We start from the raw sequence: 24,425 nt of genomic DNA, 5'->3' as shown, positions 1-24,425 counted from the left end.
CACCACAGCCTGGTCCTGCTGTGGAGCCTTTGCTTGCTTGAGGCCTCACATAAAATTAGAGCTGTGTGGGCCAGGTGTGGTGGCTCACACCTGCAATCCCAGCACTTTGGGAGGCCGAGGCGGGCAGATCACGAACTCAGGAGATCGAGACCATCCTGGCTAACATGGTGAAAACCCGTCTCTACTAAAAAATACAAAAAATTAGCTGGGCGTGGTGGTGGGCGCCTGTAGTCCCAGCTACTCAGGAGGCCAAGGCAGGAGAATGGCGTGAACCCAGGAGGCAGAGCTTGCAGTGAGCTGAGATCGGGCCACTGCACTCCAGCCTGGGCGAGAGAGCGAGACTCCATCTTAAAATAAAAAAAGAAATTAGAGCTGTGTGAGTTACCTGAAAAATTGCTTAGGGTGGCACATCCATAGGGTGGCATGTCCATAGATGGCGTATGTTCCCTCCAAACTTCACACAGGCTCATCAAACATTCCTCTTTCTTTGTGGTAGATGGTACAATATACACAAGACTACAATCAGACCCTAAAAACTTTACGAATGTGGTCAGTCATGAATTTTTATTCAAGATTTCCTTCCCATCCCCTGTCATGCATGTGTTTTATTAAGTCTTGTAGGATGTTTATTATTTTCTGCTTGTCAGGTCCAATTAGCATAATATCATCAAAGAAATGGACCAATGTTGTGTGGGCTATCAAGGTAACAAAATCTACTCTATTATAACAGAAAGCAGGATATAGCCAGGCATGGTGGCTTATGCTTGTAATCCAGCACTTTGGGAAGCTGACATGGGAGGATTGCTTGAGCCTGACCAGACTGGGCAACACAGGGAGACCTCATTTCTCCAAAAAATAAAAAATTATCCAAGGATGGTGGTGCATGCCCACAGTCCCAGGTACTCGGGAGGCTGAGGTGGGAGGATCACTTGAGCCCAGAAGGTCAAGGCTGCAGTGAGCTGTGACCACACCATTGCACTCGAGTCTGGGTGGCAGAGCAAGACCGTGTCTCCAAAAAATAAAAACAACAACAACAAAAGAATCACTAGACATTTATATTTTATTTAAAAAAAAGGTAGAATATTCGAAGGCAGATATCTAAGCTTAAAGTAGCTACAGCCAAGTATACTAAACGTTAATGGTCCATGTCCTAGAGGTTGAAAGATTCATAATCAGGAGAATACAAGGCAACCAGGTGCTGAGTCAGCCCACAGGGGAATGCAGATAAGACCTCAGGCAGGCTTTAATAGGGTCTTAAAGATAAAATAACTATCCTGTCTAGGCACAAGCTTATAGGAATCCCAATGACAGAGATACACATTTTTATTTTTTTAAGACAGAGTCTCACTCTGTCGCCCAGGCTGTAGTACAATGGCATTGATCTCAGCTCACTGCAACCTCCACCTCCTGAGTTCAAGCCATTCTCCGCCTCAGCCTCCCTAGTGGCTAGGATTAAAGGCACGTGCCACTACGCCTGGCTAATTATTTTGTATTTTCAGTAGAGATGAGGTTTCACCATGTTGGCCAGGCTGGTCTCCACCTCCTGACCTCAAGTGATCTGCCTGCCTCAGCCTCCCAAACTGCTGGGATTACAGGTGTGAGCCACCGCGCCCGAACCAGAGATACACATTTATGGGAATTATTCATCCATCCTATAAGACTGTGCTATCCAATAAGGTACCCATAGCCAAACAGCCAGAAGTAGCTATTTAAGTTTAAACTAATTAAAACTAAGGCCGGGCATGGTGGCTCATGCCTGTAATCCTAGCACTTTGGGAGGCCAAGGCGGGTGGATCACTTGAGGCCAGGAGTTCAAGACCACCCAGCCTGACCAACATGGTGAAACACGGTCTCTACTAAAAATTCAAAAAGTTGATGGGTGTGGTGGCGTGCACCTGTAATCCCAGCTACTTGGGAGGCCAAGGCAGGGGAATCCCTTGAATCTGGGAGGCGGAAGTTGCAGTCAGCTGAGAGCACGCCACTGCACTCCAGCCTGGGCAACAGGCAAGACTCTGTCTACAAAAAATAAAATAAAATAAAACTAATTTAGTTCCGCAGTAGTCACATGTGCCCAGCAGTCACAGTGTTAAGACAGTGCAGATACAAAACTATCAGACAGTTTTGCCATACAAACTCAGGGTGGGAGGAATAGCCCAGTGATATTCCACTAAATACCTAAGGGACAAGGTTCCTAAAGGTCCATCAAACCAGACAGGACATTCCCCATGCATGTTCTGCCAGTTGTTTAATGTTAGCTTTTTCCTGTCTGCACTATGCTGGTTTGTAGAGTTATAAATGTGAATGAATCTCAGCCTCCTGAGTAGCTGAGAGTACAGGCACCCATCACCAGGCCCAGCTAATTTTTTAAATATTTTTGGTAGAGACGGGGTTCACCATGTTGGCCAGGCTGGTCTTGAACTCCAGACCTCAGACCTCAAGTGATCTGCCTACCTTGGCCTCACAAAGTGTTGGGATTACAGGCGTGAGCCACCGCGCCTGGTCGGATTTCCACTTCACTTTTTTTTTTTTTTTTTTGAGACAGAGTCTCACTCTCTCGCCCAGGCTGAAGTGCAGTGGCGCCATCTCGGCTCACTGCTAGCTCTGCCTCCTGGGTTCACGCCATTCTCCTGCCTCAGCCTCCCGAGTAGCTGGGACTACAGGCGCCTGCCACCACGCCCAGCTAATTTTTGTATTTTTAGTGGAGACGGGCTTTCACCGTATTAGCCAGGATGGTCTCGATCGCCTGACCTTGTGATCCGCCTGTCTTGGCCTCCCCAAGTGCTGGGATTACAGGTGTGAGCCAATGCACCCAGCCTCCACTTCACTTTTAATCACACCCCAAAATTTGCTCATAGAAGGGCTATACGATATTGCAGGATAAGCAACTCAAAAGCTGTTATTCTCATCCGTTCCTGGTGGCGGGATATAACCAGGTTGGCTGCAATATCAATTAATTCTTTTTTGGTCACATACCATAATATCACAAGTGTCTCTTAATGCTTATTTCCCTAATATCCCCAATCACTTTTGTACATTTTCTGCTATTTAGTCATATACTAACTGCTTCATATAGCAATAAATGATGGATTAGGTTTTTGTAGGGCTTAAAGTCCTTATTAATGTGCTACTTATTAACTTATCAGCTTGCCCATCTGTCCATAGAGGAGGTAATGCATGAGAGCGCAGAGTTGGTCAGAGTAGGCTTGAATCCTGGTTCTGTCACGCACCTGGACAAGTTATTTAACATTTTTAAGCCCAAATGTTCATTCCTCAATAGTCATTCATTTACTTATAAAATAAATATTCACAAAGAAAACAAGACAGGAATTGGGTAGACAATGGTGAATAAAACAAATAGTTTTCTTTTTGACACTGGGGATAAAGATACCTGCATGTCAAGTTTGTGTGTATTAAACGAGATAACTATATACCGAGGATCAAGCAATAAGTTGGCATAGCACTTGACAAATGCTTAAAAAATTAGCAACTCTCAGAATGGCAATTATCAAAAGGACAAAGAAAAATGCTGACAAGGATGCAGAGAAAGGAGAACTCTTACATACATTGTTGGCGAGAATGAAAATTTGTACAACCATTATGGACAACAGTATGGAGGTTCCTCAAAAAACTAAAAACAACCAGACAAGGTGGCTCACACCTGTAATCCCAACACTTTGAGAGACCAAGGAGGGAGGATTGATTGAGGTTAGGAGTTTGAGACCAGCCTGGGCAACACAGTGAGATGTCTGTCTACAAAAGAAAAATTTAAAAATTAGCCAGGTGTGGTGACGTGTGCCTGTAGTCTCAGCTACTTGGGAGGCTGAGGTGAGATCACTTCTCACCTGGAGTGCCATCGCACTCCAGCCTGGGAAACGACAAGGCTGTTTCAAAAAACAAAAATAAGGCCGGGAGTGGTGGCTCACGCCTGTAATCCCAGCACTTTGGGAGGCTGAGGTGGGCAGATCATCTGAGGTCAGAAGTTTGAAACCAACCTGGCCAACATGGCAAAACCCTGTCTCTACTAAAAGTACAAAAATTAGCTGGGTGTAGTGGCTCGTGCCTGTAATCCCAGCTACTTAGGAGGCTGAAGCGGAACAACAGCTTGAACTCGGGAGGCAGAGGTTGCAGTGAGCCAAGATTGCATCACTGCACTCCAGCCTGGGCAACAAGAGCAGGAGTCCATCTCAAAAAAAGAAAAAAAAAAAGAACAATTATGTGAATTAAAAACAAAAGTTTAGTGCTTTGTGTTTAAAAATAAGTAAAATATTAAAAAATGAGCAACTTTTATGTGATAGCCTGTGTTGTCCTTTTTTTTTTTTTTTTTTTGAGATGGAGTCTCGCTCTATTGCTCAGGCTGGAGTACAGTGGTGTGATCTTGGCTCACTGCAACCTCTACCTCCTAGGTTCAAGTGATTCTCCTACCTCAGCCTCCAACTAGGTGGGATTACAGGCATGTGCCACACACCTGGCTAATTTTTCTATCTTTAGTATTTGTATTTTTAGTAGAGACAGGTTTCACTATGTTGGCCAGGTTGGTCTCGAACTCCTGAAGTGCTCTGCCCACCTTGGCAGTGCTGGGATTACAGGCATAAGCCACCATGCCTGATGTGTGCTGTCCAATTTAATTGCTACTAGCCATGGATGGATGGTTACTGAGCATTTGAAATGCTAATCTAAATTAGGATGTACATGTGTAATACATACCAGAACTCATCCTCAATATAAATTTAAAATATCTGATTTAAATTAATAATTTTAAAAAATTACATGTTGTTTTAAATATATTGGGTTAAATTATACTTTTTTTCTTTTTTTTTTTTTGGAGACGGAGTTTCACTCTAGGTTGGAGTGCAATGGGGTGCTTGGCTCACTGCAACCTCCACCTCCCAGGTTCAAGTGATTCTCCTGCCTCAGCCTCCCCACTAGCTGGGATTACAGGCTCATTCCACCACGTGCAGCCGATTTTTGTATTTTTAGTAGAGATGCGGTTTCACCATGTTGGCCAGGCTGGTCTCGAACTCCTGAATTCTGACAATCCGCCTGCCTCAGCCTCCCAAAGTGCTGGGATTACAGGTGTGATCCACTGCACCTGCCTCTCTCTTTCTCTATATATATATATGAATTTTTTTTTTGAGATAGAGTCTCACTCTGTCAACCAGGCTGGAGTGCAGTGGTGCGATCTCAGCTTACTGCAACCTCCACCTCCCAGGTTCAAGCAATTCTCCTGCCTCAGCCTCTTGGGTAGCTGGGATTATGGGTGCCCACTACCACTCCTGGCTAATTTTTGTATTTTTAATAGAGACGGGGTTTCACCATGTTGGCCAGGCTGGTCTTGAACTCCTGACCTCAGGTGATCCGCCCGCCTCAGCCTCCCAAAGTGCTGGGATTACAGGCATGAGCCACCATGCCTGGCCTGTTAATTTTTTAGATGGTGTCTTGCTGTATTGCCCAGGCTGGATGGAGTGCAGGGGCATGATCTCGGCTCACTGCAGCCTCCGCTTCCCGGATTCAAGTTGAGTCTCCTCCTTCAGCCTCCCGAGCAGCTAGGATTACAGACATGCACCCCCGTGCCTGGCTATTGAGACGGAGTCTCGCTCTGTCGCCCAGGCTGGAGGGCAGTGGCACGATCTCGGCTCACTGCAAGCTCTGCCTCAGCCTCCCGAGTAGCTGGGGCTACAGGTGCCCACTAGATGGGGTTTCACCATATGAGCCAGGATGGTCTCCATCTTCTGACCTCATGATCCGCCTCTCTCAGACTCCCAAAGTGCTGGGATTGAGCCACCGTGCCCAGCCGTGCCTGGCTAATTTTTGTATTTTTAGTAGACACAAGGTTTTGCCATGTTGGCCAGGCTGGTCTCAAACTCCTGACCTCAGGTAATCTACCCACCTCAGCCTCCCAAAGTGCTGGGGTTACAGGCATAAGCCACGCCACCCAGCCTCCAGAAACTTTTAAAAAGCACATTTCCTAATATTTATGCCCTTGGGTAACCCCTTTGAGTATGGGCTGGAATTCTGTGACTCACTTCTAGCAAATAGAAAGTAGCGAAATTGACACATGTCATTTCAGAGATTAGATTACAGACTGACTTTGGGACTGGGCATAGCGGCTCACACCTGTAATCCCAACACTTCGAGAGGCTGAGGTGGGCAGATTGCTTGAGCCCAGGAGTTCACCATCCTGGGCAACATGGCGAAACCCTATTATCTACAAAAAAAACCTCCCAAAATACAAAAATTAGCAGGCCGGTGGCACGGGCCTGTGATCCCAGCTACTTGTGTGGCTAGAGTGGGAGGACTGTCCAAGCCCAGGAGGCAGGGGTTGCAGTGAGCCGAGATCACACCACTGCACCCCAGCCTGGGTGAGAGAGACCTTACAACCTTAAAAACTGAAGAGTACCAAGACATATTTATCAGTATCGATTCCATGAGAACTTGAAACAAATTTTGAAGACACTTCATTTTAAAATGATGAACCCATTACATTTATATAATTTTTTTTTTTTGAGACTGAGTCTCGCTGTCTCCCAGGCTGGAGTGCAGTGGCGCGAAGTCCCGGCTCACTACAACCTCTGCCTCAGACTCCTGAGGAGCTGAGACTACAGGCATGTGCCACCACACCCAGTTAACTTTTGTATTTTTGTTTGTTTTTTTGAGACAGTCTCACTCTGTCGCCCAGGCTGGAGTGCAGTGGCTTGATTTTGGCTCACTGCAACCTCCGCCTCCTGAGTAGCTGGGACTACAGGCCCAAGCCACCACGCCCAGCTAATTTTTGTTTTTTTTTAGTAGAGACGGGGTTTCACCATGTTGGCCAGGCTGGTCTCAAACTCCTGATCTCAGGATTCACCAGCCTTAGCCTCCCAAAGTGCTGGGATTACAGGCATGAGCCACCGAGCCCACCAATTTTTGTATTTTTAGTAGGGACAGGGTTTCAACATTTTGGCCAGGTTAGTCTCAAACCTCTGACCTTAGGTGATCCGCCCAGCTCGGCCTCCCAAAGTGTTGGGATTACAGGCGTGAGCCACTGCACCCAGCCAAATAAATGTTTACAAAAAATACTTACCAAGAGAATGAGAAAAGATTGGCAGTTTTACATTTTTACAAATCTGACTTAAAAATATCTATAGTACATAATACTTGACAATGATAAATGACTGTTACTGGTTTGTGTTTAGTATGTTATGCTTTTTATGTATGTTAATGTATTCCTGCTTATTTTTTTTTGAGACGGAGTCTCCCTCTGTCGCCAGGCTGGAGTGCAGTGGTGTGATCTCAGCTCGCTGCAACCTCCACCTCCTGGGTTCAAGCGATCATCCTGCCTCAGCCTCCCGAGTAGCTGGGACTACAGGCGTGCACCACCACGCCCAGCTAATTTTTTGTACTTTTAGTAGAGATGGGGTTTCACCATGTTGGCCAGGATGGTCTCAATCTCCTGACCTCGTGATTCACCTGCCTCGGCCTCTCCAAGTGTTGGGATTACAGGCGTGAGCCACTGTGCCCAGCTTCCTACTTTTTAAAAAACTAAAAAATATTTTTAAATTTAAATAAATTAAAAAATAGGCTTAGGTGCGGTGGCTCACACCTGTTGTCCCAGCTACTCAGGAGGCTGAGGAAGGAGAATTGCCTGAACCTGGGAGGCGTACGTAGGTTGCGGTGAGCCAAGACTGCGCCACTGCACTCCAGCCTGTGCAACAAAGCAGGGCTCCGTCTCAAAACAAAACAAAACAAAACAAAACAAAACAAAACAAAACAAAAACTATAAAACAGCCTAAGCCAGGTCCTTCAGGTGTTCCAGAAGGCATTGTTAATTGTTATCATAGGAGATGACAGCTCCATGCGTGTTACTGCCCTTGGTGACCTTCCAATGGGGAAGATGTAGAGGTGGAAGACAAGTGATACTGATGATCCTGACTACGTGCAAGCCAAGGTTAATGTTTTTCTGGTTCTGTGTGTTTTTTGCAGGGGGGACAGGGCTGAAGTAATCCACCCACCTCAGCCTCCCAAGTAGCTGGCATTACAGGTGCACACGACCAAACCTGGCTAATTTTTGTACTTTTGGTAGAGACCGGGTTTCAGCACGTTGTACTGGTCTTGAACTCTTGGACTCAAGCAATCTGTTCACCTTGGCCTCCCAAAGTGCTAGGATTACAGGCATGAGGCACCGTGTCCAGTCATCTCTTGACCTTGTGAGCCACTGTGCCCAGCCCTGTTTTAGTTTTCAATTTGAAAAACAGTTTAAGTAAAAAAAAAAAAATTAATAAAAAAGAGCTTATACAAAAAGTATAAAGAAAATTTTGAAAATGCTGGGTGTGATGGCTCACACCTGTAATCCCAGCACTGGGAGGCCGAGGCGGGCAGACCACCTGAGGTCAGTTCGAGACCAGCCTGGCCAACTCTACTAAAAATACAAAAATTACCTGGGCGTGGTGGCAGGTGCCTGTAATCCCAGCTACTCAGGAAGCTGAGACAGGAGAATCACTTGAACCCAGGAGGTGGAGGTTGCAGTGAGCCAAGATCATGCCAGTACATTCCAGCCCGGGCGACAGAGCAAGGCTCTGTCTCAAAAAAAAAAAAAAAAAAAAAAATTTGTACAGCTCTACAGTGTGCTTGTGTTTTAAGCTATGTTATTACTAGTTAAAAAGCTAAAAATTTGGCGGCTGGGCACGGTGGCTAACACCTGTAATCCCAGCACTTTATCGTGGGAGGCCCAGGCGGGAGGATTGCTTCAGCCCATGAGTTTGAGACTGTTTTGGGAAACATGGCAAAACCCTGTCTCTACCAGAAATACAAAATTAGCAGTTTCCTAACCCTGTCTCGAAATGAATAAAAAAAATTAATGGCCCGATGCAGTGGCCCACGCCTGTAATCCCAGCACTTTGGGAGGCCGAAGCGGGTGGATCACAAGGTCAGGAGTTCAAGACCAGCCTGGCCAACATAATGAAACTCTGTCTCTACTAAAAATACAAAAAAATTAGCCAGGCGAGGTGGTGGGTGCCTGTAATCCTAGCTACTCAGGAGGCTGAGGCAGGAGAATAGCTTGAGCCCGGGAGGCAGAGGTTGCAGTGAGCTAAGATTGTGCCACAGCACTCCAGCCTGTATGGGAGACAGAGCAAAACTCTGTGTCAAAAAAACAAAAACAAAAAAACAACCAAAACAAAAATTAAAATTAAGTTAAAAATTTAAAAAGTTAATATAGTTACCATAAGCTGTGGCTGGGCGCGGTGGCTCACGCTTGTAATCCCAGCACTTTGGGAGGCCGAGGCGGGCGGATCATGAGGTCAGGAGATCGAGACCACGGTGAAACCCCATCTCTACTAAAAATATAAAAAATTAGCCAGGCGTGGTGGCGGGCGCCTGTAATCCCAGCTACTCGGGAGGCTGAAGCAGAATTGCTGGAGCCCAGGAGGCGGAAGTTGCAGTGAGTGGGGATTGTGCTACTGCACTCCAGCCTGGGCAAAAGAATGAGACTCCATCTAAAAAAAAAAAAAAAAAAAAAAAAAAAAATCACCTAGAGATGTATTTCTCAGAACATATCCCTGTCATTAAATGACGGAGGACCGTAGTTGTTTCCTAAAGGTTGGTTGTAATATGAAAGCTAAAAGCACAAGAAATTGCAATGTTTCATTAAAATCCACTGGTCTACCTTGTACATAGTTTTCAAATGAAAATTACATATATATACAGCATTAAGATTTTATAAAAATAACCAACATACTCTGGGCTTGATAGCTCACATCTGTAATCCCAGGACTTTGGGAGGTCAAGGCCAAAGGATTACTTAAGCCCAGGAGTTCAAGACCAGTCTGGACAACATGGTAGAATCTCATGTCTCCAAAAATACATGTATTTTTAAATTATGTGCTCAGGGCTGGGCAAGATGGCTCACGCCTGTAATCCCAGCACTTTGGGAGGCTGAGGCAGGCAGATCACGAGGTCAGGAGTTCGAGACCATCCTGACGACCAACATGGTGAAACCCCGTCTCTAGTAAAAATACAAAAATTAGCTGGGCGTGGTGGTGGGCACCTGTGATCCCAGCTACTTGGCAGGCTAAGGCAGGAGAATCCTTAAACCTGGGAGGCAGAGGTTGCAATGAGCCAAGATGGCCTCACTGCACTCCAGCCTTGGCGACAGTGCGAGACTCCGTCTCAAAAAAAAAAAAAAAAACAAAAAAAAAAAACCAGGCTGGGTGCAGTAGCTCATGCTTGTAATCCCAGAACTTTGGGAAGCTGGGGCGGGCGGATCACCTGAGGTCAGGAGTTCGAGACCAGCCTGTCCAACATGGTGAAACCCTATCTCTACTAAAAATACAATAACTAGCTGGGCGTGATGGTGGGCCCCTGTAATCCCAGCTACTCTGGAGGCTGAGGTAGGAGAATTGCTTGAACCCGGGAGGCGGAGGCTGCAGTGAGCCCAGATCGCACAATTGCACTCCAGCCTGGGTAACAGGGCGAGACTGCGTCTCAAACAAAAAAACCACAAAAACTCCCCAAACGTTAACAAACAAAAACAAACAAACAAAAAAAACCAAAATTATGTGCTCACTTTGGCAGCACACGGGAAGAATACAAAGAAGATTAGCAAATTAAATAATTTTTTTTTTTAATTAGCCAGGTGTGTTAGCACACTGTAATCCCAGCTACTCAAGAGGCAGAGGCGGGAAGATTATTTAAACCCAGGAGCAGTGATTGCAGTGAACCTTGATCATACCACAGTACTCCAGCCTTGATGACAGAGTGAGACTCTGTCTCAAAACATCTCCAACCCTTTTCTAGTAGTCATAAAGTAAAACTAGAAATAAAGTTATATCTTGCCTCCCACAGTTTCTTGAAATTTCCTGAACCTAGTAAAATTTTTTGTGTTCTCATGTGAACACCATCTAAAAATACCTACTGTCACAGCTGCTGTGACATTTCAGCTTTTTTTTTTTTTTTTGAGGAGTCTGGCTCTGTCACCCAGGCTGGAGTGGAGTGGTGCGATCTTGGCGCACTGCAAGCTCTGCCTCCCGGGTTCACGCCATTCTCCTGCCTTAGCATCCCGAGTAGCTGGGACTACAGGCGCCTGCCATCTTGTCCTGGTCATTTTTTGTATTTTTTAAAAATAGAGACGAGGTTTCACCGTGTTAGCCAGGATGGTCTCCATCTCCTGACATTGTGATCCGCCCGCCTCGGCCTCCCAAAGTGCTGTGATTACAGGCATGAGCCACCTCGCATTTCAGCTTTTGAAAGCACTTTCCAAAATGCGTCCTTTTAAAGGTAGGAAACCAAAAAGAAACTGAGCTGTGAGGGTTTCAAATTAGTTTTTTAAAAAATAAATGTTTATTTCAAGTATGAAAAGTAATGTTTAAACGTTGTCCCAAAATTATGTTCAGTTTCACAAGTATAAAATAAGACTTCTGAAAAAAAGTTTACAATTAGTTATAAAACACTTAAGAATATATTTTGACATTCACATCACAGTGGGCATTTTTGAAAAATAAATTTTGCTAATATAGCTTAGAAACCAAAACATATTTACAGTCCCATTTAAATAAACAAGTCCTTAACTGAGGAACAGTCCTCCCTCAAGATGGGTAGAATTTCAAATTGATTTGTATAAGCACTCCATTTAAAATAATGGCAAACCTGGTTCAATAAAGCAGAAATTCAAATACCTTATGTTTCCCCGGTGAACATCATCCATTTCTTACACATGGCTACCCAAAGTTCTTAAGCACTTTCAATGAAACATAATGAAAGTGGGAACCAAACTCTGAGAAATCTTTATCATGGCATTTCTCATTAGTTTCAGCGAAATATTTTGAACAGAAAAGGAAAGAAATTTCCCAGTGGCAATTACAAAACCACATCTTGTAATTATTTTACAGGACTGCTACCAAGGCTTCTGCTTCTCTTCTCCAGGTACATCTGTTTGTAGGTTTGAAACATTTCTTTTGAATCTTTTACTGGGTTTTGTAGCATCTCAAATCCATCTGCACTGAAGCTTCTCTTTGAGAGTCTTGAATTAACATTATCTAAGGGAAATAAAAGTTTTACTTACTTTATTTCTCAATGTTAGCTGTGATCAATATATAATCAAAATTCAGAGGGAAAATATATATTGGAGGGATAAAAAATTAAGGCAAGGAGTTAAGCAAAAGTTTCAGAACCACAGCTCTTCACTTATAGAATTATAAGTTATATACACACGTGACATGTTGCCTTTCTTTTGGGGGCTGTTTTCTACTCCTACCTCCTTGCCCCGTCCTCATTGCCCTGGGCTGTTCTGTTCCACCTTACTCTTGGCTCAATAAAATGTACCATTGCATATCATTAGTATGAATGTGACCTTTTAAACAGCTATGTAAATTAGCAATACAAAGAGTACAAATATGAGTCAGTCCCAAACAGTACATGAAAAGGATAGGTTTCATATTTTGGTCTTGCCATGCATTAGATATTCTAAAACATGTCTATAGTTTCCTGTTTCTTTAGACCATTTCAGTGTTACATTAGCTTCAGTGTCCTTTTTTCATAATGACCCATCACCTACTGAAAATATGTTGAGGCTGGGTATGGTGGTTCACGCCTGTAATCCCAGCACTCTGGGAGGCCAAGGCAGGCAGATCACATGAAGCCAGTTCAAGACCAGCCTGGCCAACATGGCGAAACCCTGTTTTTACTAAAAATACAAAAATTAGCTGGGCAGAGGTTGCAGTGAGCCGATATCGCACGACTGCACTCCAGCCCAGGTGACAGAGTGAGACTGTCTCAAAAACAAACAAAGAACAAAAAGAAAAACCAAGTTGAAAATATATTTAATACATGTAACCTACTAAACATCATAGCCTAGCCTAGCCTACCTAAACACGCTCAGAACACTTAAGTTAGCCTACAGTTCGGCAAAATCTAACACAAAGCCCATTTTGAAAAAAAAAAAGGAAGTTCAATGTCTCATGATTTATTTAACACTGTAGTGAAATGAAAATGAGTAACAAATGAATAGTGAAAATGAAAAACAGAATTGCCGGCCAGGCGCGGTGGCTCACTCCTGTAATCCCAGCACTTTGGGAGGCCGAGGCGGGCAGATCACGAGGTCAGGAGATGGAGACCATCCTGGCCAACATGGTGAAACCCCAGCTCTACTAAAAATACAAAAAATTAACCGGGCATGGTGGCTGACGCTTGTAGTCCTAGCTACTCAGGAGGCTGAGGCAGGAGAACGCAGTGAACCCAGGAGGAGGCAGAGCTTGCAATGAGCTGAGATCGTGCCACTCCACTCCAGCCTGGGTGACACAGCGAGACTGTCTCAAAAAACAAACAAAAACAAACGAACGAACAAACAAAAAAACAGAATTGCTGTATGGGTATGCGAAATACACTTTCTACTGAATGTGTATCACTTTCATACCATCATATCAAGAAATCCTAAGTCAAACCACTGCCAAGTCAGGGACTATCTGTACATTTCATTCCTGCTGCAGCTATTTCCTTCTGAATAATGGGGTCCTGTTTTGTCTTTTTCTACCTGAGTGGGTGGAGTATTCTGTCCTGTTAGTTCTTTAGATCTGCTGCAAAGTTTTCCACTTTCTTGTTTGCTTTCTTTCAGAATTAGTAACACTGAAGCCCAAGATGGGTCTCTTAAGTTGCTTTCCAAGAAATTCTTGTCACTTCCTCTTCATCTCTTTACCCTAACTTAGGACTTCAAGTTTGCTGCAACCCTTGCTACTGAATTTAGACATCTGTTTCTCCTGTGGGTTTTTTTTTTTTTTTTTTTTTTTGAGACAGGGTCTTGGCTCTGTTGCCCAGGCTGGAGTGCAGTGCTGCATCAGGGCTTATTGCAGCCTCAACTCCTGAGCTCAGGTGATCCTCCTTCCTCAGTCTGCCAAGCAGCTGGGACCACAGGTGTGTACCACTATGCCTGGCTAGTTTTTTAAAAAGTTATTTGTAAAGATGGGGTCTCCTCATGTTGCCCAAGCTGGTCTCAAACTCCTGGGCTCAAGCCATCCTCTGGCCTTGACCTCCCAAGTGCTGGGATGACACACATGGGCCCCACACCAGGCCAGATGTATCTTTCTTTATAGCAGATTGGGAGTTCGTGGCATTTTTCTCACTTCATAGTTGATTCACTGTTCTCCAGCCTCTTTGTCTAAGGTATATAATTCACTATTCCCCAGAGATCCCTTCTCCAGAACCAGCTTCATTCACCCCAATAGGCATTTAAAAAATGCCCATGTGGCCGGGCGCAGTGGCTCACGCCTGTAATCCCAGCACTTTGGCAGGCTGAGGTGGGTGGATCACTGAGGTCGGAGTTCAAGATCAGCCTGGACAACATGGTGAAACTCTGTCTCTACTAAAAATACAAAAATCAGCCAGGTGTGGTGGTTCACGCTACTCAGGAGGCTGAGGCCGAGGCAGGAGAATCGCTTGAACCCAGGAACCAGAGGTTGCAGTGAGCCTAGATCGCACCACTGCACTCCAGCCTGGGTGACAGCGAGACTGTCTAAAAAATAAAATAAATAAATAAATAAAAATAATAAAAATGCCCATGTAAAAATAAGTAAATAAAAATGCCCACGTAGCAGCACCTGAGATTTTTTTCTTCTCCCTTAGGTCTCACCTATTTGCATCTTGTCGTGCTATGACAAAGCTGTATGACTTGTCTCCTGGATTGTCTCACCCAGCTTTGCCTTAGTGTACCTGGTTTGTGTTTTTCTTTCATCACGATTCTGAGTATTTCAGCCTCACATTCACCGTGCATTGCTCATCCTGCTGTGCTGTCTGCATGTCATTCAACTCATGCTTATCTCTGAGCCTCTCTGATCAATCTGTGTATCTGTCTTCTAAGTGTTTTCAGCTTCAGATTCCAAACATGCCTCTCGCTTTCTCTTTGAGATAATAATCATGTCTCTCCTGTTTCCAAGGAGCTTTCTTCTCACCTCAATCTTTGTGGCCATTTGTATCTTTCGCATTTTTGGCTTTCTGCCTTCCAACCCGAATGGCACTGTTTTCCCACTGTCAGGCCTCTCACTGCTCTTCATTCCCTCCTCTTTAGGTTATTTGTCCTGTTCTGATTAAGAGTACATTTCTTCACTGATGCAAGTTTTTCCCATATGCATGTTTCAATGCTAACTGACTTTTTTTTTGAGACGGGGTTTCGCTCTGTTGCCCAAGCTGGAATGCAGTGGTCTGATCTCAGCTCACTGGAACCTCTGCCTCACAAGTTCAAGTGATTCTCCTGTCTCAGCCTCCCGAATAGCTGGTATTACAGGTGTGTGCCACCACACCTGGCTAATTTTTGTATTTTTAGTAGGGACGGGGTTTCATAACGTTGGCCAGGCTGGTCTCGAACTTCTGACCTCAGGCGATCTGCCTGCCTCGGCCTCCCAAAGTGCTGGTATTACAGGCGTGAGCCACCGCACCTGGCCTCTACTCAATTTTTACATGCCTGCTTCTATGTATTTGTTTGAAGCTCTCTTCACAACCGTTGTCAATTCCTTTTATAAAATGTGCTTCTTATTGTTTCTCCTGGTGAGATTCTGCTGCTGTCCATTTTTGAGGCTCTGAACCCCTCTTTGCCTATTGTTTTTTGAGACAGTCTCACTCTGTCACCCAGGCTGGAGTGCAGTAGCAACATATTGGCTCACTGCAAGCTCCGCCTCCTGGGTTCACGCCATTCTCTTGCCTCAGCCTCCCAAGTAGCTGGGACTACAGGTGCCCACCACCACGCTCAGCTGATTTTTTGTATTTTTAGTAGAGACAGGGTTTCACCGTGTTAGCCAGGATGGTTAGGATCTCCTGATCTCATGATCTGCCTGCCTTGGCCTCCCAAAGTGCTGAGATTACAGGTGTGAGCCACCGCACCCGGCCTCCTCTTTGCCCATTTAATGAACCAAAACTAAGACAAAACTCTTGAGCTCTAGCTTATAGTTCTCAAAGCCAAACCCTAAAAACAAGGTACTTTCACTCCACTAATTAAATCATATATTCGGGTGGACACGGTGGCTCATGCTTGTAATCCCAGCATTTTGGGAGGCCGAGGCGGGTGGATCACCTGAGTTCAGGAGTTTGAGACCAGCCTGGCCAACATAGTGAGAGAAACCCAGTCTACTGGGTTTCTCTACTAAAAATTCTAAATTACAAACATTTAGTAAATTACAAAAATCTACTAAAAATACAAAAATTAGCCAGGCGTGATAGTGCGCTTGTAGTCCCAGCTACTCAGGAGGCTGAGGCAGAAGAATTGCTTAAACCTGGGATGCAGAGGTTGCAGCAAGCTGAGATGGAGCCGCTGTACTTCAGCCTGGGAGACAGAGCAAGATGCCATCTCAAAAAAAAAAAAAAAAAAAAATCAAATACTCAAAGCTCTACTTTTTCTAGTTGGTCCTCAGCCCAAATCCCTTCCCAACAAATCCCTTCCCAAACACAGCTAGGACCGGTCTCATTATTAAAATACAGTCATCCCTCGGTATTGAAGAGGGACTGATTCCAGGACACCTCTGCAGCATCCACCCAAATAGATACCAAAATCTGGGGATGCTTAAGTTCCTTATGTAAAATGGCATAGTATTTTTATATAACCTAAAGCATACTCCCACACATACCTTAAATCATTTCTAGATTACTTTTAATACCTAATACAATGTAAATGCTATGTAAACAGTTGTTATACCATATTGTCTTTTAAGTTTCTATTTTTATGGTTGTATTAATTTTCTTTCCCAAATATTTTTGATCCACAGTTGTTTGAATCCACAGATACAGAACACGCAGATACGGAGGGCTGACTATACCTCAACCACACTTAACGGAATTTGAAAAGAGGGGACCAGATTCAAGTCCCTATTCAGTCACTAGCAATGAAACTTAAGTCAAATGATGTAACCTCTCATCTATAAAATGGAAATATCCTTGCCTAAATTGTATTGAAGATTAATCAAATTAACATGTAAATAATTGAATCCAGGGTCTGGCAAACTAAGTCCAGCCTGCTGCCTATTTTGGTAGATAAAGTTTAATTAGAGGCCAGGCATGGTGTCTCATGTCTGTAATCCCAGCACTTTGGGAGGCTGAGGCAGGTGGATTACCTGATGTCAGGAGTTTGAGACCGGCCTGGCCAACACGGTGAAACCCTGCCTCTACTAAAAATACAAAAATTAGCTGGGCGTGGTGGTATGCACCTGCAGTCCCAGCTACTTGGGAAGCTGAGGGAGAGAATCACTTGAACCTGGGAGGCAGAGGTTGCAGTGAGCCAAGATCATGCCACTGCACTCCAGCCTGGGTGACAGAGTGAGACTCTGTCTCAAAATAAATAAATAGTTAATCATAACACAGCTGATACTCATCTACATATTATCTGCAGCCATTTCCCTGAAACAGAGTCAGAGCTGAGTAGTCAGGACAGACACCTTATGACCCAGAAAACCTAAAGTATTTGCTGTCTGGTTCCACACAGGTAAAATATGCAAACCTCTCAGCTAACTCATTGTGATAAGAATTATTTTCCTCTTAAAAGAAAATAAATCTCAGCTTTTCATTCCACAGCATGGCAACACAAAAATGTCCTCCTACCACTCAAACACAAACAGTGAATGACTGAAAAAAAAAAAAAAAGAACATGGATAAAATCATACTTTACAATCATATCATAACCATAATCCAATTTCCATATACCAGATAGGGAAATAAGTGAATCAAGATTTAAAAAGATGACTTTACCTTTCTCTTGGCTGTCTTTCTGTGTCCTTTTCTTTGTAGCAACACATTTTAACCAGTCTTCTTTTGTACTTTTTATTCCTGAAACTATTTAAATATTCATTTTCAGAACTCTAGATATTGCTAATCATCTCCTTTAGTACTATAACAAAGGAAAATCATGTAAGCTGAAAATAGATATTGGAAGGCACTAGATATAACCATATGCAACACAACTCTAAAAAAAGGACTGGAAAAATGATTTCTCCTATTTGAAATGCTTACCTCAATTAAAAAATGAGTTTATCTTTACTATGTAATTATGTTCCCCTCACATGAGCTGAAGAGGTTAATACATCTCCAGATATTAAAGGACATGAGATAGAAAATTACATTGCCCCCACCCACTTCCAATGTTTCGATTATATCCCCACCTCAAATTCTAAGGATCCAAATGAAAGAACCTATTGAAATCACCAATTTTTTACAAAATGAATATATCCCTATCTTCTTTTCCAGGAAAACGTATCCTGTTTATGCTATTGTTTTATGAACCCCAACAAATATAGTCAGAAAAGCAGAGCAAAGACTTCAATTTCCATTCAAATCCTTTAGTTTTCCAATCTGAGTTTCTTAGCACAATGCTTTACGTATAATATCCACTACTTCTAAATGTTCCCTTAGTACCACAAATAACTAGTTATCAATTTTCTCCTTCCTTCCTGCACTACACTGAGAAGTCTACCATTAAGCTATCTAATATTCACAGCTGCCAGCTTGGCTTTAAAGATTTTAAATTATAACACTGGACAATACTGCTTTCATGGTTCTTCTATCTCATGAGTGGGCTAGATGTTACCATTTTAACTATAGTGATAACACAGTCATCAACTGTTTCAAAGAGGACAATTAGTTGACACATTTCCATATGAACAAAAAGACTTCAGTATTAATCATTACTTATCCTCTAACATTCAGAACAAAATTTCAAGTTCACAGGGCTTTCAAATTACAAGTCCAAAGGAGAATTAACAAAACCAAGACTCTTACATTACCAGCTACTTGACACTTTTCTGACATTCCCACAAGGAATGTGGAATGTTTTTCACAGTACAGCCTTCTTGGTACTAACTGAAATATTTCTATCTGGCAAGTTTTATATAGCTCGTCATGACTACCAATTTTCTACAATTTACAATAAGGTGGCAATAAACACAAAACAAATATTGCCCAATGAAACATTGGTTTACCAGGCAAAACAAATACTAGGTAGTGGCATAACACATTAAAGTCCTTCCCAGCAGCCCAGACAGCATGAGAGGTGCTAGCCCAAATATTGACCCACGACTCTTTACAATGTTGTAGACACCACCAAGAAAATCATACTGGACCTTGCACAGGGGCTTGCTCCTTCCTGGGATGAGGCTTTACATCCTTCCGTTCTTCCACAGAGTTTGTATTCTTTAGTAAGATATCTGGACATAATTTAAACTCCAGCATGTTTGATTTTTCTGTGTAACCTTTCACCGGTAAAAAGGTCTTATGTTTATTTTCCTGTCTCTTATCTTTATGAAGCTTCCTGGGTGAACTTTCTAATTTGGTGAGACAAATGCTTTCACGTTCAGTGCATTTAAACGCAACTCTATTCAGATATGATTTATTTTGATCCTTTACTTGGGGAGGCATTTGGCTGAATTGAGCTTCGTTGCTTATATTGGTTAATTTCTTATCTAATTTAGTCTTATCAATCCATACTTTGTCAGGCTGCTTCCCACCAACTTTTTCTTTAACGTTCCTTAGAATGTTGTATGTTTTAGACTCCTGAGAATGGATTTTGAGATTTTTACCATGGCTTGTCAAGGCATTTAATGATTCTTTAGAGGTCTGCACACCGCTGCTGTTTTTCTCATTTGATTTCCCACAACTTCCGACTTGCACGGCAAGTTTACTTGGTCTCATATGTTCAGAATCACATGGCACATTTTTCACACAGATTTTCTTCGATGCTTTATTACTCAGAGCTTCTTTATGCTTCTGCCTTTGTAAATACTCCTTAGGAGTTAGAATTCTACTAAATTTAGATGAACTCGCTTTCGTGTCTACAGACTTAGTATTTGATACCATCTTTTCTTTAACAATGGCTGTTTCGTTTGGGTTTGACAAAGAGTCACCTAATTTGAATGTAGCTCCCACACTTCCTTTCTGTTCTTGTTTATCATGTTTCTTCTTCTTTACTTCTGTATCTAATACGTTCCCTTGGTCTAACTTTCGTTTTTGTTTGAAGCTAACTGATTTGAGTTTCAATTTCATCTTTTCTGGTGATAATGACTGTCCCAAAGAACTATGCTTCTTATATACATCTTTATTTGGCAAAAAAGCTGTTTTTGCTTTTAGTGGACGTGTTACACGTTTCTTCTGTCGAGTTTCCTGAGAAGCTTGTTCATAAGATGCTGTCATTTTATTACTGGAGTGAAAGGTTACCTCGTGAAACCTCAGTTTTTTCCTTTTGTGATTTTGCAAGGGATTTAGTTTATCACATTTAGATGAAAACTGACCAGCAGTTAATTCGTGTTCTGTCCTTGGTAAGCTTTTATGTTTTGTTTTGGATGTGTCTTTTCTATTGTCGTCTTGTAGTTCAGGAAAATGACTTTTCTCATCTGGAGGAGTTGGAGGAGTCTTTGGATTATTTAGAAGGCTCTTAAATTGAACAACAGTGACATCTCTATCAGAGGTTCTCTCTCCTTGTTTACAACTGTTGGTCTCTAAAGGAGAACACTGCTCTTTTTGTTTCTCTTCCTCTGAAGTTGAGCTCTTGATGGAATTACACTGACACTGGGGTACTCCTTCGTAAACCATCGAGAGCCAGCCCAATGCACAGCAGTGGATATCGTCTTTCTCAGAGTCTAGTATCACAGAATCACGACTTTCTCCTGCAGGTGCCTGCAGGTCACACTGGCTAACTACTTCTGTGATGGGCTCTTCTTTCTGAGGTTCTGCCAACTTGTCTACTACATAGGGTTGATCATCCTGTTCAGGAAATATTTCTTTCATTTGCTCTGAGCTTAATATTGTAATTTGTATTTGATCTGCTGGGTCTTTGGAGTCAGAAATGGTTTTATCAGCAGTTTGATCTTCTGAGGTCTGGTATGTAGTTTGCTGGCCCACAGAACCTTCACGTGTATTCACAGCCTCAATGCCATAAGGAAACTCTTTTAAAAGTTCTGACAGCTGGTCATGTAGGTATAAGACAGGTGCCTTATCACTGTGGATTTCACTTCTTGCAGGATCTTGGGGAGTATAGTTGCTGGATGCATCTATTTCCTGAGGGTAAATATCCTCCTGAATAGCAGCTGACGAGCACGTATCGTTAGCTGTGCTTTTTTCAGTGGCATGCTCCAAACTACTTTTCTCTAGAATAACTCTGTTTGTTTCAAGATTGTTAAAAGATGACTCTAAGGGTGGCTCTGACTTTGACTGATCACATATTTTATGTGAAACATCTGTGCACTGTACAGGTTTATCTTTTTGAAAACCAAAGTCTTTATTTTCAGTGGTATTATCTAATTGTTTTTCTGGTTCTCTGTTGCCAATCCCTTGCTGATTGGGTAGAGAAGGTTTATGTGGCTCAACCATTTTCAAAGGAAGAGAGCTGAATATCTTTGCTATTTGGGAATTGTAAGAGGTATCACCTTCAACCAGAGAACAAATATTGTCAATCTGTAATATATCACTACTCACAACAGTACTATTCCTTGTTTCCTGTGAGGTTTGCTGATCATTCATAGGAGAATGGATAGCTGACTCTAATTTGTTATGCTTTCCTTGATTGACATTAGGTGTGACTTCTGAATTACCATTAGTTGACTCATTCTGCTTTTCCTTCTGAGTTAGTGGAAAAATCTTGGTTGATGTTGTTGTACTTGCTACTGGTACACTAACATCAACTTTCAAAGCAGCAGTTGCCTTCGCATTTTCTGCCAATTGATTTTGTAAACTACAAACACTGCCTTCTTTAATAATGGGATACACTGTTTCAGGTAACGCTGCAGGTGTTATTCCTTTGACAGACAATGTTTTGACCTCTGACAGAACTAACGGTGACACTACAGCAATCTGAAGTTCTGTTCCCTTTGTTATATTTATACCTGAAGACTCATAATTGTGCATTACCATCGACAAAGCTGTCTGCTGTGAGGGATTACTTATTTTATTCTGAGAATGTGAATTTCCCACAACTGAACAAGGACTCTTAACGTGGATGTTGGCAGGCTTTGAAATTCCAACTGCTGTTGTGTTTGTTCTGAGTTTATCACACTCCTTTTCTTTTGCAGTTTCTGAAGGTTGCTTTTTCCAAAGGGAAAGACAGGTTGCTAGCACTTCCATGGAACAACTACTGTCACTTTTAGCAGGCATTCCTTTTGTTGAGGATTCTTGTCCACTGCAAAAGGGGTTGTCCAAAACCTTGCCACTTACATTAGAAGTACTTGGAGTTTCCATGTTCTTCAAATTCAGTTGGTTAACAGTCATTTGGGTATTTGGATTCATTTCACAACTGTCTGGTTTAGAATCCTGAATAGTTTGATTAGCATCTTTTAATACTGTCTTCTGAGTGTTACGTGCCTGTGAAAGCAAAGCGAGAAGTAGCATATTTTCATTTTGAATTTTTGATTTATATTCCTCAGTGGACATGGACTTGGGAACAGAACTTGTTTCACAAACTGCTGGTGAATTTTGCTCAACTTTGGTAACATTTTCTGATGAAAGCTGAGTATTCAATACTGCCTGCGTCATCTCAACAGCTGATGTCTTTGAAGTGAGAACTTTCACATCATGAGATGGGTCTGGCATTGGCCGCTTTTCAGAATAGACAGGATTTGGTAAAACAGAATCAACTTGGTTAAACCTTCTGCAATTGGCTTCCTGAATGTCAGAATTCAACATACATTGAGTCTTACTTGTTTCTGCGGATTCCACTACTGTTGGTGGTTGTCTCTCTGCATTCTCTGGCATTACTGGAGTTATCTGGGGTCCAGACTGGATTTTGGCAGTTTGTTTTAGAGACAATTTAGAATTCTGAGCTGGTTCACTATAAGAAGTATTAGTCATTTTAATACAACCTGCTGCCATCAAAAGATCTTTATTGATTTTAATTTTCCTTGCAAGTTCTGAAAACTTCTGCTTTATTTCTACTAATGTTTTAATATCCCTTACTAGCTTTTCTTTTGTGACACTTGTGTCCAGTACTTGATTTGAAGTTGGATTACAAGAATCCATTATTTTCTCTTCATTAGTTTGAGCAAGAGTCTGAACACCGTCCACAGAAGATCTAATGGGACCGTTAAAAGGCTGTTTGCTGCTGGTATTTACCTTCAAGTTAGTGAAATTTCCAATTGTGCTGACATTTTCATTAGGGTTTTGCCACTGTTGAAAGCTGGTCCTTATTTCAGATGACAGCATTTCTCGACTCTGAGGTACTTCCATAGACAAGTGTTTAGTAATATGCTGAGTACTTTGCAAAGGCTGGCTTCCATATCTACAGTTGTAAGGAGGAGGAGGAGGTCTTTTGTCAGTTTGCGTGGCATACTGCTGTGATGGTACAGCTGCAGTCTGCTTTGACGGTAAAGTCAGCACAGAATTTGGAAGCTGACTATTTTTAACTTGTAATGATGTACGTGGTATAAAGTTTGGTTTTTGAATGGTAGAATCTGGTAAAAAGCTTTGTGGTGAGTAACGGTATAGCTTTGGAGGTGGTCTGTAATCTTGATAAGTCAGTCCCTTAGATATACACTGTTGTGTCCAATCAACCTGTTGCTCTGAAAAAGACTGGTTAAGTCCCTGATTTCCTTGGTAAGCTATAGGAAGTCGTGTAGAATTAGAAGGGATCATCTGCATTTGCATAGAATAGGTATCTGATGTTATCAGTTGACTCTGTAGTGCCGGCATATTGGGTACATTAGTTCCAAAATCAGTTTGATGAGATACAGTTGCCCCTATATGAGAATGCACAGGATTCCTCATTGGTGAGTTCAACCATACATTTTGTGTAACTCCTGAAGACATTTGCAAATTGTGAGTTAGTTGTTTGGGTCCATTAACATTTGCATATGTTATTCTTTCTACTGAAGTGTGTGAGGCCACAACTGTCCCATTATGCATATCAGAAACAGAGATTTGTTGAGGATAATTTTGGATATTCAGCAGTGGCTGTGAAATTGGATTTGAATTACCGGGATACATGCACGCTTCTTGGTTACTTCCAGGATAGCTGAAAGAACTCTGAGATGCTGTGGTAATTTGGTTTATTAAAGACTGGTGCAAAAAAGGTGGCTGGCTTTTAGGATACAGTGGTGGTAATGTAGCACTCTTTGGTTTTTCATTCCAATTCATTGTCGGTTTGATATAGTAGCAGTGTATTACAAATCAGTTATAAGTCAGTTACAAGTCAGTTGTCTGAATGTCAGGAATCTGTAAGAAATAAAGATATTTTATTAAAATGCCGTTTTGCCTAGATAGACTATCTCAGAAAATTAGTAGCTGACTGTCCATCCTAATTACTCAATCTTCAGAGCAATCTCATCTTTAATTTGGGAAGAAGAGGAGCAATAGAGGATACAACAATAAATAAGGCAAGTGTCAATGAAATTTCTAAAGTGTTTAACAGAACTTCATTCCACACAATGACAGCTAGCTTTTTGTTACATTTAAACGCCAATCACCTTCTGTTTTTACTTATTTTTAACAGACTCTCTTCTAAGTAA

At 42.4% G+C, this 24,425-nt stretch overlaps 1 protein-coding gene across 5 annotated transcripts in view; it reads right to left on the bottom strand.

Annotated features, from left to right (window-relative positions):
• Window positions 1-11,290: 11,290 nt before the first annotated feature.
• The window catches only part of RESF1 (retroelement silencing factor 1), a 34,245-nt gene continuing 21,110 nt past the window's right edge, over window positions 11,291-24,425 (bottom strand). For 4 of the 5 annotated variants that reach the window (XM_054442534.2, XM_054442537.2, XM_054442536.2 and 1 more), the window contains 3 exons: window positions 19,059-24,132; window positions 17,692-17,775; window positions 11,291-12,008 (listed from right to left, as the gene is read on the bottom strand). In XM_054442534.2, the coding sequence (XP_054298509.1) occupies window positions 11,851-12,008; window positions 17,692-17,775; window positions 19,059-24,054 (5,238 nt within the window). In that variant the 5' untranslated portion in view covers window positions 24,055-24,132 and the 3' untranslated portion in view covers window positions 11,291-11,850. Of the gene's footprint in view, window positions 12,009-17,691; window positions 17,831-19,058; window positions 24,133-24,425 lie in introns of all 5 variants that reach the window. The other variant, XR_010127784.1, reaches the window with a different exon arrangement.

Source organism: Pongo pygmaeus, chromosome 10 (assembly GCF_028885625.2).
Source record: "Pongo pygmaeus isolate AG05252 chromosome 10, NHGRI_mPonPyg2-v2.0_pri, whole genome shotgun sequence".
NCBI classification, from domain to species: Eukaryota; Metazoa; Chordata; class Mammalia; order Primates; family Hominidae; genus Pongo; species Pongo pygmaeus.
The sequence above is the reverse complement of the archived record's forward strand: the minus strand, read 5'-3'. Positions and strand labels throughout refer to the sequence as shown.